This window comes from Triturus cristatus, chromosome 10 (assembly GCF_964204655.1).
Source record: "Triturus cristatus chromosome 10, aTriCri1.1, whole genome shotgun sequence".
In the NCBI taxonomy this organism is placed as follows: domain Eukaryota; kingdom Metazoa; phylum Chordata; class Amphibia; order Caudata; family Salamandridae; genus Triturus; species Triturus cristatus.
The window spans coordinates 1,109,099,631-1,109,114,646 of record NC_140593.1 but is presented as its reverse complement, the minus strand read 5'-3'; the positions used below and the strand labels follow the sequence as shown (position 1 = coordinate 1,109,114,646).

At 47.8% G+C, this 15,016-nt stretch overlaps 1 protein-coding gene across 3 annotated transcripts in view; it reads left to right on the top strand.

Annotated features, from left to right (window-relative positions):
- The window catches only part of TRRAP (transformation/transcription domain associated protein), a 1,075,110-nt gene that overhangs the window by 1,049,655 nt on the left and 10,439 nt on the right, over positions 1-15,016 (top strand). For all 3 annotated transcript variants that reach the window (XM_085629333.1, XM_085629332.1, XM_085629331.1), the window contains one exon: positions 1,496-1,690. In XM_085629333.1, the coding sequence (XP_085485459.1) occupies positions 1,496-1,690 (195 nt within the window). The remainder of the gene's footprint in view (positions 1-1,495; positions 1,691-15,016) is intronic.

Below are 15,016 nucleotides of genomic sequence, written 5' to 3'. Positions count from 1 at the left end.
CATTGGAACCAGTTTTGAAGATCCACAAGAAAGCTAAATTGACAAAACCTTCTTTTCCTTAATTATCATAATTGGCAAATAAATGACAACTTCTAAGGGCAAATCTTACATTTGTAACTTGAAGGTACCCATCAGCACTATCTGAGAAGATATGACCTCCTAATAAAGTGGAGTTGCCTTGTCCTGCTCAGTGGGTTTTTATTCCTTTAAAAGCTTGCTCTGGCCTTCTTGCTGACTTTATTAGATGCTGCCTCTTGGATTGGCCTCCTGATTAGATTCTTCCTCTAGAAAATCTTAAGTAAAATTGTTGACTGGCCCAAGCCTCAAATTTATGCTGACCAAGTGCATTGGAAGGTTAGTCTCACTTTGCTATATGTTCATATTTTCCATTTCGGTTTGATGGGTTGAAATCCGTTGTTCTGTTCAGGGACAGTTTTTGTTTTGTTGACCTTGCTTGTTAGTTTTCTTCTGAAGGCAGACTTAAGTTCTGTTATTTCATTATTTCCATGACCACATTATTGTTGGATTTGTACACAGCATGTCTCATGCACATTTGATTGCAAGTTTGCCTAGCTGCACAGTCCAAGTTATCAAATTTGAATTAAAGATAGGTTACTTTTAGGAGAAATAAGTTAACTTTCTGGACATCTCTCTTCAGCCACAGTCAAAGTTCAGCCACAACTCACTTAAAGCCAGGTATCCCTCTCCTCTTTAGTCGAATTCCCTATCATTTGGAAGCATCACAAATGATCTAAAATAATGCATATGGTTGCTCAACATTTGCTAGTAAAATGACACGTAAATAAATTGAAAATACCGTCAAATTTAGTAATGCAACACATTTTTGCCAGAGCAAGAAAAATCAACCATTTTGTTATGGAAAGTGGCCCATAACGGGATGCAGTGGCCTGAAAAGGGAATATAGCCAAATTCTACACGTGGAAGTATTTGCATATACATTGTGAAGTTGTTCAAATCACGTTAACAAAGTTTCGGAAAATTGAAAACTAAATGACCATTTATTAGTTCTAAATGAAGAACTAAAGAGTAGTCTTTTTTTTTTTAAATACAGTACGTGACACAGAATGTTGTAAAGAGCTTGAATAACCCTTTGTTACTCCATTTTTGTTATTGTGTTGCAGCCCTCCTTTTCCAAAAAAGCGCCGGGACACTCTTTTTGAGTAGCCGTGCGCTATATAAAAGAATAAATAACATAACATAACATAACTTTTTTATTGACATGGAATTACTTTATGAAATATTACTTTTGGGTTTCTGTAGGTTTTTAGTCGTTTATGAATTAGAAAGTCATTGAAAATGTTTGAAAGTAAAATAAAGTATGCTACCTACTTGTGCAATTTGATTGTTTAAGAAATTAAGTAGCTTCTTAACAGGGCGGCCCTATCCCAAATTAATAGTGTGTGTTGTATTGCTCTGAAGTCTGCGAGCTTTGTATTTACCGCTCTTTCATGTTTTTTTTCTCCCTATTCTCTAGGATACTGGGAAACTCAATGTGGCATACTTTCGGTTTGACATCAGTGATGCCTCCGGGGACCTGGATGCTAATCGGCCTGTCCCATTTCGGCTCACACCAAATATCTCTGAATTTCTCACGACTATTGGTGTGTCTGGCCCTCTGACTGCCTCGATGATTGCAGTAGCTCGTTGTTTTGCACAGCCAAATTTCAAGGTATGTAAGCACATTCATTTTGATATTTATCTTAGGTTTACATAACGCATAGCAGTCCCCAAGGAGTAGCAGAGCATTTGAAAAGGAACAGTGTGTGTATATATAGGAGGCAATAGTCAAACAACCAATTACTAAGGCACGCAAGAGGGTATATTGGGTGCTTTTGAAGATTGAGACAGGAGTGGGGTAGAATTATTCAAAGGGAACTCTTACTTACAAAACTTAACACTGTAGCACGTAAAAGGTATTTTAATAGTGTTTGAAGTAAAGGAACATTTTCATGTTTCTCCTGATTTGGAGGAGCAAAAGGAGTAGTCTAAGGTGATCTGGGGAGGAGCGAGGGGACTGGGGATTGAAGGGGGTTTTGTTGCCATCTCAGTAATCAGTGGTGTTCCCAATCCTCCCTTGTCATTTACCAACTCTGGGGTGCTGACCAGATAATATGTTTCCCTGGATGATTGTTTTATACTGATTCATCCAGGGTGCAAGCACAGTCACATTTGATTCTTAGAAGCCTTTACCAGTTTGGGTTCTGAGTGAATTACCCCAAATCGTCTCTGGATACCCACAGAAAAGATTCAGTCCATTGTGACATTTTTTGGTTTTCTGACTTTATAAGGCCCTTCCTTCCTGCAGCTTGTTTCATTACCAGACAGGACATGGATTGTGTCTGGAACTGGAATTTCGGCATAGTGGTTACAGAGGCTCTTCATCGTTGGAACCCAAAAAGCAGAGCATCTCTCTGCACGTGTAGGACTGTAAAACATAATGTTAAGCATCCATTTTCAATTCTGAAACGAAAACATAACTAGAAAAGGCAACTTTTTAAGACTTCTATTTTTAAATGCAATTAGTTAATGTGAATTTGTATAATAAAACACCACCTATAAAAGCTTTTTAATCAGAAGAAAGTAAAGCAAGATGGATGCTGCTGATTCTAGATTGTAACAAGAGAGGAACGCTGTCGCCAACAAATTAAGACTTTCAGAATTTGCATTGTGCTTCATCATACTATGCAGGGTCATTGACTCTTTTCGAGTAACCAAACAAACATTATAGAACGCTTTTTAAAACTTTTTCTCCCAGGTGTTTCATACTTCTCATGCTCCCTTTGGCTCTCATACTGGCTTCCCTGACCGATGTGCTAGTGGTGGAAAGAAAGCCTGGAAGAATGAATGTAACTTTCAGAATCAAACCCATTAATAAGTGCAAGGTGTGTCAGGAGATAACATATAGGAGGCTTCAGAACACTGAAAGTTGTCTGTCTTGGGATCCCATTGGGAGAGAATTATAAGAATCCAATTGAACCCATCTCTAACTGCAGTGCGTAGAGTACAATTCTTCCTCCTCGGCCCTGAATTTGACTAGGTCTGACATGGCTAAGGTACTCTGCATCTTGCCATTGTTACTTTAGTAAGCAACTGCTCAAATGTCAGCAACTGCTCAAATGTCACTAATGATCAGAACTCTAACTTCTGACCGTGCAAAACTCTCTGCTTGCAATCTTTTGTCCATTCCAGCGTCGGACTGCAACCTGATGCTGCACCAAGTTTCCCAGAAGTAACACAACCACACAGATATGCATAGGAACACCCACCACTCCTACTGCAACCTGATGCTGCACCAAGCTTTCCAGAAGTAACACAACCACACAGATATGCGTAGGAACACCCACCACTCCTACCTCTGCAGCACAAAGGGACGACTTGGACTAGACATGCACAAAATATCATGTAAGAAAGTCCCTCTGAAGTCTGCCCGAAGAGGAAACTTAAATGCAGACTGGATCGAATTGGAGCTCTCCTAAGAAGACAGACCGAGGGTGGTGCTGACCTGTCAGTAACAAACTAAAGCAGAATGCCTGAAGTTCCCAGTCGGCTGGTATTGTCACCCAAGAGATGAAGATACAGCCCTCTAAGATGATCTACTCCAGCTGCTTCTCCTCAGCAAACACCAGACACAACTTTGGATTGCGGTACATACTTCCTCCTTTCTTTGAGGAATAACTGCACACTTAAAATACGGACTTCCCGATTGGACAGTCCAGTTTTATACTACCTGGTCTGCTATAAACATAGCAGGGATAAATGTAAACATCAGTGCTGTTACTTTGTTTTGAGACTTCAGTAATGTTTAAAATGCCATTGCCCACGTCACAAGTAAAGCCAGTGGTATCATTGGTGCCAGAACATTTGAAGCCTTCCATGAACAGCCTCTTTTAATCTGCGCCTCCAGTTTTAGAGGAATAAGGGGAAATATATAAATCTCAGAAATATTACCTATTCCTTCTAGGAGGCGACTGTCACCCAAATTATCTATTCTCTGCACCCAAACAAATAATGGCTTTGAGCTCTACATCTTAAGCTAATTGTGAGAGAGAGCTGGGGGAATGGATTATTTTGTTAGGACAGTGCTTCAGGACTTGGCTACATTTACAAAAACAGACAGTTTTTCTGCGCTCTTGGGCTGCTACCACTGCTCCCTCTGGTAATCACCTCCCTAAAAACATGAGTAGAAAGTTTGCTGGGTACCACTAAAGACTATATCATTACATCTGTCTAGAGCACTATCATGGCCAAGGAAACTGCACACCTCACGACTGCTATCCATGAAGTGGACTTTGAGACTATGGCTACCATTTCTGTCAATGCAAGAGCAGCAGAACGTTCTCAGGCAATAATTTCTCATCCATTCCCTCTATGAATCTCACTATGTGATGAGATGGGAAGAAAACGGATCCACAAGCAGTTACTTTCCAAACATTCGGATTAGAAAAGAGTATAGTGGGCATAGGTCCTTTCAGGCTTTGGTAGTGGCTAAGAATGGTTTCATACAGCTTACTGGGAATGACAGCTGCAGTAGTGTTTATAGGAACTGCAGCTGAAGCATTGTTTTCAGATGCAAAATGAACAAGAGGATGGAGAAACCAATGGCCTCCCACTGCCGTTGGAAAGGCTTCCCCAGAGCAATGACTCTATAATCCTGCTTCGACCTCGTGACATCCTAGTGGGACAGAACATGACCAATTATTTCCCTGCAGTTTGACCAATCCAGTTGTCAGAACTGCAAACAATTTGGTCAGGTTCACAATATCTGAAAGAGACCCGTTAGTGATAGATTCCTTACCTTAGAATAACCCCAGGCGTCAGACTGGATCCGGAAAGGTTTTCGTCAGCAGTACCCCTGCGCGTCGGTAGGTGGCGTCGTGCGGCTCCGTCGCTGGCGTCGTAAGCCCCGAGATGACGTCACGGAGACTACTTAGGCGCCACCCATGCGCGCTGTCAGTTCTTTCTTTTTCCGCGCCAGCAAGCGCAGATCCGGTTAGAGCACGTACCCTAGTCACTTTTTGACTGACATTTTGAGACTTTTGTCTCTACTTCTTTTGAGTCTTGACTCCTGGTGCCGCGTAGGGATGCCTGGGTTTAAATCCTGCGGGGCCTGTCGCCGTACGATGTCGGTGGCTGACCCTCATGGCATCTGTCTCTACTGTCTGGAGCGCGACCATGACTCCCGGTCATGTTCCGACTGTCTGGCCATGGCTCCAAAGGCTTTTCAGGAGCAGTCCCGAAAGCTGCTGGAGGCCAGGCAGCCGTCTCTGTGCCGTTCGAAGTCCAGGGGTCGCTCAAGGGACCGACCGCGGAGCCATCATCATCGCTCCTCGGGGTCAAAGTCTTCACCCTTGGAATCGAGTAAGAGACGTCACAAGAAAAAGTCGAAGAAGCGTGTTCGCTCTCCGACACCCCCCCAACGTCCCTCTGCGGACAAGGGGGCCAGGGGTCCCGCGTCCTACCCGCCTTATCCGGGTCCGTTGGCGACTCCGGCCCAGGTGCAAGAGTTTCTTGCCACCATGGCCCGCCTTTTCAGGCCTATGGCTCCCGCCAGCGTGCCTTCGGGCCCCGCGGTCCCTATTGAGGGTCCTTGCTTGCCACCGGCGCTGCAAGGTCCTCCGCCGGCGGCCCCGGCGCCGCCATGGATTCCGTTCGTCCCACCTCTGCCCTTGCCCGAGTTTCCGGGCAATATTGCTCCGGCTTGGGACCCTAATTGGGACATGGAGCCAGATTGGCGCCGACCGGCGGCATGCCCGGCGCCGCTGGAGCATTCGTTTTCCCCTGTGCCTCCCCCGCCGCTGCCACCTGTGCCTCGGGCCGTGGAGGAGGGGGATGACTGGGAGGGGTCAGAGGACCCTCTTGCTCGTTCAGCCAGAAGCCTGCGCAGAACCAAACTCAGCGCAGCCGTGGGCGTGGAGGCCGCCGTGGTGGCACAGGGGGCCAGTGTGCGGGTCAGTCCACCTCCGCTCCCGCAGAATCCGCCTCAAAGCCTTCCTAGTCCGAGCTTTGGGGTGCACCCCACACCAGTGCGTGGCAGGATCCTACATCACCTTCCCCACTGGCGTTCTGTCACTTCAGACAGGTGGATGCTGCAAATCGTCCGGAGGGTTTACTCCCTCCCCTTCGAGTCTACCCTCCCAACCATGCCACCTCAGTTCCTCCGCATGTCGGGGGATCACTTTGCGCTTCTCCAACAGGACTGGATGGTAGCGTTGGACTTGCAGGACGCGTATTTTCACATTCCCGTCCTGCCGGCCCACCGGCGTTACCTGCGGTTGACGGTAGGCCAGGAGCATTTTCAGTTTGCCGTGCTCCCCTTTGGCCTTACCAGTGCCCCTCGGGTGTTCACGAAAGTGATGGCGGTGGTCGCAGCTCATCTGCGCAGATCAGGGGTGTCAGTCTTCCCCTACCTCAACGACTGGTTGTTGAAGGTGGGCTCGCCTCAGACAGTCGTCACCTACCTTCAGACTACAGCCGACCTCCTGCATTTGCTGGGGTTCTCCATCAACGTGCCGAAGTCGCACCTGAGTCCCTCTCAGAAGCTCCCCTTCATTGGAGCGGTTCTGGATTCGACGCGGTTTCAGGTTTACCCTCCTGACCAGCGAGTCCGGGATATTCAGGCTATGATTCTGATTTTTCAGCCTCTGTCCCGGGTTTCAGTCAGGATGACCCTCCAGCTCCTGGCCTGATGGCCTCCTGCATCCTGCTAGTGCAACATGCCAGATGGCATATGCGGGCTCTGCAGTGAGACCTGAAGTTCCAGTGGGCACAGCATCAGGGCAACCTGTCCGATCATGTCCAGATCTCGGAGGGCACTGCACGACAATTGCAGTGGTGGCTCACGAATCGCGATTGGGTCAATGGCAGATACCTCTCCCTTCCCCAACCGGAGCACACAGTGGTGACGGAGGCGTCCCTCCTGGGATGGGGTGGCCACTTGGGAGAGGCAGCGATCAGAGGCCTCTGGTTTCTGGCGGAGTCCCGGCTCCATATCAACCTTTTGGAGATTCGGGCGATCCGTCTTGCACTGAAGGCATTCCTTCCCTCTGTCCGGGGAAGTGTAGTGCAGGTGTTCACGGACAACACCACCGCCATGTGGTATTACAACAAACAGGGCGGGTTGGGGTCGTGGACCCTATGTCAGGAGGCTCTGCGCCTCTGGACATGGCTGGAACGTCAAGGCATTACCTTGGTGGTTGACTACCTGGCAGGTTCTCTGAACGCCAAGGCGGACAAACTCAGCCGCCAGTGCTTGATGGATCACGAATGGTGTCTGCGCTCTGACGTGGTGCAAGGTCTCTTTCTGCAGTGGGGAGAGCCTTGGTTAGATCAATTCGCCACCGAAGAGAACGTGCAATGTCATCAGTTCTGCGCGTTGGAATTTTTTGTCGCGAGTGGAGTTGCGGTCTGTTGTATGCCTTTCCGCCTATGCCACTTCTGCCCAGAGTGCTGAAGAAGATTCGGCGCGACCGGGCCCAAGTCTTCCTTGTGGCTCCGGATTGGGCACGAAGATACTGGCAACTAGATTCCTGAACCCTCCATTACATTAAGTTTAAGGACCATTTTGGCCTATCTTCAGCAGACAGAAATTTTGACAGCTGCCACACCCTTCACTAGAGCACTGCAAGCTGAGGAACTGCTGCTGGGTCCTACCTAAGAACATCAACCCACATCATCATTTAGGAACAAAATAATGTTCGAGGCATATGAGCTGCAGATTGTACACTGTGCATAGATCGCCATCTGGTGTTGGGCTCGAATGCTTGTACTTTGTTGTTGTCTTGGTAGAGTCTTTTGTAGTCACGAGATAGGTCACTCCTCCCTTGGACGATAGTGCTCATGGGCATCGACTCAGATTGTTTTTTTCCGCCATCTGTTTCGGATGTAACTTCTGCGCTCCGGTTCGGCACCATATTCTCCAAACCTTTTCGACGCGGGCCGCTGGGCCTATCGACGCCGTTCAGGCCTACAGCTATTGGAAAGGACTCCATTTAAAAAATGCCCCCAGTGTGGAGCTAAATTCCCACACAGTGACCACCGCAATGTCTGTAACCTGTGTCTCTCGCCTGAGCACGACGAGAACAATTGCCAAGCCTGCACCTCATTTAGATCTAAAAAGACCATCCTTGATTCGGTACCGGTGGACATCTTCGATGAAGGCCCCGATGTCCCGGAGGAGGATTCTGAGGACCTGGAAATCGTGTCCGAAGCAGACGACTCAGACGACCACATCACTCCTGGTCAACGAGTGAGTACAATAACCTCTACCCCAACTCCATCCGAAAAAAAGAAGGCCCTGGTCAAGACTAAGCCTGCTGGCCCCAGTCTCGACCGAGAACAAGCTTCAGAAGCCCCGCCCCCGGCTCCAAAGATAAGGGACAAGCCTTCCGGTAGCTCGTGACTGAGCAAACCGCATCTCAGTGTCGCGCAGGCACCTTCAGCACCGAAGACGGGAGCGCAGCCTACTCCCAAAAAGACGTCTGCACTGACCACTTCCACGCCGAAAGAAAAGACATCGGACCCGAAACCAAAGCATTCGGAACCGAAAAAGATTTCCACCTCCACAACCAAGCCGAAGGACCCCAAACCACCTCCCAAGGCCTTGGAGCAGAAATCCAAACCCCGCTCGGACCCGAAAAAATCGGCGCCAAAAGCGGTTACCGAAGAGGAAGAACTTTTTCGACCAGATCCTATCGATCCAAAACAAAAACCTCTCCACATAGACCCCAAAACAGGACATGTGGCTGCTGTTCCACACAAAAAGAGGAAGCTGGACACACCAGACACTCCTGCAGTGCCTGTAAAGAGGAAAGACTGTGCCACTTCAGTTATACGACCCTCTTCTCCTGTTCTTCCTTCTAAGCCTGTCTCTCCTCCACATTCTCCAGAACTTCCACCACACTCACCACCACCACAGGATGATGATGATGATGATGATTTAGGGGGTGGGGGAGGCAACAATGACCCTTTCACTGACCCTGATGACGACACAGACATACCACAGGACGATTGGGACGATTTTGATGTCCCAATAAATCCTCCAGACCTCCCTAATCCCCAGGCATATCTAACAAAGCCATCTCCACAGATGACAATATTGGCTTTGGTCAGCTTGTAAACAGGGGCGGCTGGTGACATTAGAAAGTGGTAGGGCGTAAAATTATTGCCCTAATGCTCCGCAGTTCAGGGGGGGGGTCCCCCCCGAAAAATTTCAAAAAAGAGTGGCCAAATGGTGCATTTTCAAGCAAATTTGAGAAAGCAGGAAGGTTAATTAAGCAATTGTGAAAGTGCAGTTATTACATTAATAAAGAGATTTCATATAACAAAGGTAGTTGCTTATTCAGTATATGTGTCTTTGCTCTCCCTGTGCCCTTACATGTCACTCCTCTGTGTCTTTGCTCTCCCAGTGCCCTTACATATCACTCCTGTGTGTCTTTCCTCTGCCCGTGTCCTTACATATCTCTCATCTGTGCCTTTGCCTCGTCATGTGCTCTTACCCGGAGCCCTGGTCACCAGAGGGTGGCCCGGGCTCCACGGGGGGGGGGGCGTGGTCTCCTCAGGTGGCCCCGATCTCCCCAGAGAGCCCCTGACTCCGCTAGAGTAACCCCTGCCCGCCCTAAGATGTCTCGCAGGGAGCCCCTTGTCTCCCTCAGAGAGCCTCCAGTCTGCCAAGGTCTCGCACCAGGTGTCTCTTAACATAGGGAATAGCCAGAGCTGCCGACTTGGAGCTAGGAATTCAGGTTCGAGTCTCGGCGCCGACTCAACATACTCTGATTCCGGGCAACTCACCAAATCTCCCCGTGCATACAAACAAAACAAATGACCGTGGCTGGCGCTCGTGGAAAGTGCTCAAATGCCCTTGGATTAAGTTCGCTGTACATAAAAATACAAATCTTCAAATGTACTCTTCACAAAATGATGTCACTGTAACAAGGGTTATTTTACTTCAGATTGTGCTAAATCGATCAATTCCCCGACAACAGGTACCAGGCTAATTCGACATGTTTCATGCGTTAAATACATTATATAAATTATGTACTAGATTCTTTAAAATCAGTTTTTCCAAAACGGGATTGTTTTTATCGTGGTTTTGAGGAAAAAACAAATTAGATCAAAATCTCTCTCTTTGCCACCCCCCGCCGCCTGGAAATCAATGGATAACGCTGTGATCAAGTAATGTTTCGTGGGATGAAAACTTGACGCAGATGTCGTTTCACGCATTCCCCCCTCTACCACCCCCTCCCCCCCCGCAGAAAATCACCTCAAAGTTGGATGGTGACAAGACACTGGGTAGTACTGCTCAGTGGCAGTCGCGGCTCGCGCTGCAGTACTCGCGGGGGTGGGGGGGCCGAGGGAGAAAATTTAAAAAATGAAAACTTACCTGACCGCCTCTGCTCCTGGTCCGCGTTGGCAATGGCGCTCTTGGAACAGGACTGGAGTGACAACCCCTCAGCCAATCCTGGTGCTGCTGCAGCGCCAGGATTGGCTTAGGGCACGGTTGCTCTTTGCCCGCCGCCTGCCCATTAGGAGACCGAGGGGCTCCTAATGGGCATGCGCAAGCCAGTGGAAATGCAAGTGCGCATGACTGGGCACGGGTGAAAAATGTGCTCACCTTCCCCACTAATGCCCACTTGTGCTGCTGCCTGTCCCTGGCTGGTCTGACAATGCATGTCAGTCAACATGACGCCGAACCGCCCACCCTCTTCAGACTCTGAAGGGGTGGGCAGTCCGACGTCATGCTGACTGACATGATTGTCAGTTCTCCCTCGGCGATCTGAACTTAAGTAAACTAAGTTCAGAGACGCCGAGGGAGCTGAGGGCGCGGGCGGGGGGGCAACGCCCCCAATGGATGCACCGCCACTGCTTGTAAATAGAGCTGCTCTCTACCATGGTGTTCAGATGCATTCTGACCCTGCAGACAAGGACTTTCTTCTAGACACATTTGAACAGTAACAAAAGACTGTACAAACCCTGCCAATGCTAAAGGGTGTCATTAAACATGCCCCTGACACATTCAAGGACCCTGTGAGCTAGAATTCTCAATCCCAGGATTGACAAAAAATATAAACCGCTCCCGATGATCCCTCTTACATCAAGGGTCAACTACTTTTAGACTCACTAGTGGTAACTAATGCTAAAAAACGTGCCAACTCTCAGACCTCCGCTGATGCGCCACCTACGGATAAAGAGTCTAAGTTGTTAGATGCCTCTGGCAAGAGAGTTGCTGCCCAAGCAGCTAATTACTGGCGGGCAGCCAATACACAGGCATTACTTGCTAGGTACGATAGGGCTCACTATGACCAACTGGAAACCCTATTACAACATTTACCTGACCAATCTAAAACCAAGGCAAATTATTTAATCCAGGAGGGCAAATTAATAACCAATGCATCAATTAAGTGTGCCCTTGATGCAGCTGACAGCCTCTAGGGCCATTAACACTAGTGTGGGGGCATTACAGTCTCCATCCACACTTGGTTCCTTTCATCGCTCCTTCTGTAGAGGAGCATCCAAAAATATCGGCACAGACACCGCCTCTTCTTTCTACAAAAACACCACGCAAACATCCCCCAACAGAGGATATTTTAGAGGCGGATACAGGGGAAATAACAACAAAAGGAGAGGCCGAGGTAATAACACTCGTGCCTCTCCCACTAATAAACACTGACTTCCCTCCACTCTCCCCAGACCATTCCACCCCGGTCGGAGGGAGACTATCACAGTTCCTACCTGTCTGGAATTCCATCACTACAGACAAGTGGGTAAGACAAATTATCCAGTATGGTTACTGCCTGGAACTTACAGCAACCCCACCCACCATACCACCCAAACAGCGCCCAATGTCCACAGAACATCTCGCACTCTTAAAACAAGAGGTTCTCTCACTGCTTCAAAAGCAGGCAATAGAACTAGTTCCCTTACAGCATCAAGGAACAGGGGTGTACTTGCTGTATTTCCTAATCCCCATAAAGGACGGCACCCTAAGGCCAATACTCGACTTCCGACCCCTCAATCTCTACATACAGTCAGATCATTTTCACATGATCACTCTTCAACAGATCCTCCCACTACTTCAACAAGGCGACTTCCTTGCCACACTAGCTCTCAAGGACGCTTACTTCCACATTCCCATACACCCTGCTCACAGGAAATATCTAAGATTCATACTGGACGGACAACACTATCCGTTCAAAGTCCTTCCATTCGGGGGTGACCACCGCACACAGGGTGTTCACAAAGTGCCTTGCAGTAGTAGCAGCACACTTGAGAAGACAACAAATCCATGTCTTTCCATACCTCGACGACTGGCTGATAAACGCCAAGTCATTCAACCAGTGTGTTCATCACACTCAGCAAACCATCCAGCTGCTACACGACTTGGGATTCACAATAAACTACACCAAGTCACATCTTCAGCCCTCCCACATACATCAGTATTCGATGGGCCACATTGGACACCTCCAAAGCTCTGGCATATCCCAATCCAGCCAGGATAGCCAGTATACAAACACTAATTATCAAATTTCAGCCACAGCATTCCCTCCCAGCAAGGGTATTCATGCAACTCATAGGAATGATGGCCTCTTGCATTTTTATCGTACCTAATGCAAGATTTCAGATGCGCCCCTTACAAGAATGCCTAGCACGTCAGTGGAACCAGGCTCAAGGACAATTTACAGATCTGGTGTTGGTGGACAGCCGCACACATCGTTCTCTGCAGTGGTGGAACACACAAAACCTTTCCAAAGGGCAGCCGTTACTAGAGCCGGTTCCACAGATAGTGCTAACAGCAGACGCATCACTCACCGGCTGGGGAGCCCATCTCCTAAACCACACAATTCAAGGCAAATGGACCACTCAACAGAAAGTGTTCCACGTCAATCACCTAGACTTACTGGCAATCTTTCTAGCATTAAAATCATTCCAAGTACATCTACATCACAATACTGTCCTAGTCCGGACGGACAACATGACAGCCATGTATTACATACAAAAACAAGGAGGCACACATTCTTTGCAGCTGTCTCAGCTGGCGCAAAACATTTGGAGATGGGCCATTCCACAAAACATATACCTTCTGGCAGAACATCTTCCAGGAGTTCACAATCCGATTGCGGATCTGCTAAGTCGACAGACACAGCAGATGCACAAATGGGAACTTCATCCCCAAGTTCTTCAACCTTTTTTCCAAATGTGGGGTCAACCAAACATAGATCTGTTTGCTGCAAATGCAAAATGCCCAACCTTCGCCGCCAGGTTTCCACACCCGTTGTCCAAAGGCAATGCGATATGGATGAACTGGTCAGGCAGATTTGCGTACGCTTTTCCGCCACTCCCACTGATTCCCCTAGTAGTACGCAAGCTCAGACAACAGTCTCTCAGGATGATCCTGGTAGCTCCCACATGGGCACAGCAACCGTGGTTCACAACACTACTGGAACTCTCAGTAGTTCCACACCAAAAACTACGTCTCTCCCCAGCATTGCTAACGCAGAACCATGGAGACATAAGGCACCCCAATCCAAGTCAAATGAATCTAGCAATCTGGCTCCTGAAGTCCTAGAGTTCGGTTATCTTAACCTTCCACCGGACTGTATGGACATCATTAGACAAGCCAGACGCCCTACTACTAGAGCTTGCTATGCAGCAAAATGGAAGAGATTTGTCATCTACTGCAATAACAATAACATCGATCTGCTGGATGCTTCAATCCAGGACATCATTTGCTACACTTACAAAGGTGTAATCTAGCATATTCATCCACAAGATTACACCTAGCGGCACTTGCTGCCTATTTACAAAACAGACAACACTTGTCACTATTTAGAGTACCTGCAATTAAACACTTTATGGAGGGCCTTAAAAGAATAATTCCCCCCAGACTGCCACCCTCTCCGGTGTGGAATTTAAACATTGTTCTTACCAGGCTTGTTCTTACCAGGCTCATGGGTCCCCCCATTTTAATCTCTACGCAAATGTGAACTGCAGTTCCTCACATGGAAAGTAGCTTTCCTTGTCGCAATTACCTCTCTCAGGAGAGAAAATGAGATCCAGGCTTTAACCATACAATAACCATTCTTACAAATATATCGCAACAAGATGGTTCTAAGAACAAATCCAAAATTCCTTCCCAAAGTAATCTCTGCTTTTCATCTTAACCAATCAGTTGAGTTACCAGTGTTTTTCCAAAACCCAGACTCTGTAGCAGAGAGAGCTCTTCACACACTGGACGTCAAAAGAGCCCTACTTTATTACATTGACAGAACTAAACCCTTTAGAAAGACAAAACAACTGTTTGTAGCCTTCTCCCCACCGCATAAAGGTAACCCCATCTCCAAAGCTGGGATCGCTCGGTGGATAGTAAAATGCATTCAAATATGCTACCAGAAGGCTAAACGCACATTAACACTTCCCCCTAGAGCACACTCAACACGCAAACTAGGGGCTTCCATGGCATTCTTAGGGAACGTTCCCTTAGATGACATCTGTAAAGCAGCAACATGGTCTACACCACACAACTTCACCAAACACTATTGTGTTGATGTGCAGGCTAAGCAACAAGCTTCCGTAGGCCAAGCTGTTCTTAAAACACTTTTTCAAACCACTGCAACAGATACACGTGACCACCGCTAGGGGAGACACTGCTATACAGTCTATGCACTGTGTACAATCTGCAGCTCATATGCCTCGAACAGAAAATGCTACTTACCGGTATGCATGTGTTCTTGGCATGTAGAACTGCAGAGTTGTACACGCCCACCCGCCTCCCCGGAACCTGTATCTGTTCCAGTACTATCTTAATTAGATACCTTCACATGGACTCTTTATTTCTTACTGACTCCATCATTTCCCATCATGGCGAAAAACAATCTAAGGATGGAGTCGATGCCCATGCGCACTATTGTCTAAGGGAGGAGTCACCTATCTCGTGACTACAAAAATGCAAGCATACGAGCCCAACACCAGATGGCGATCTATGCACAGTGTACAACTCTGC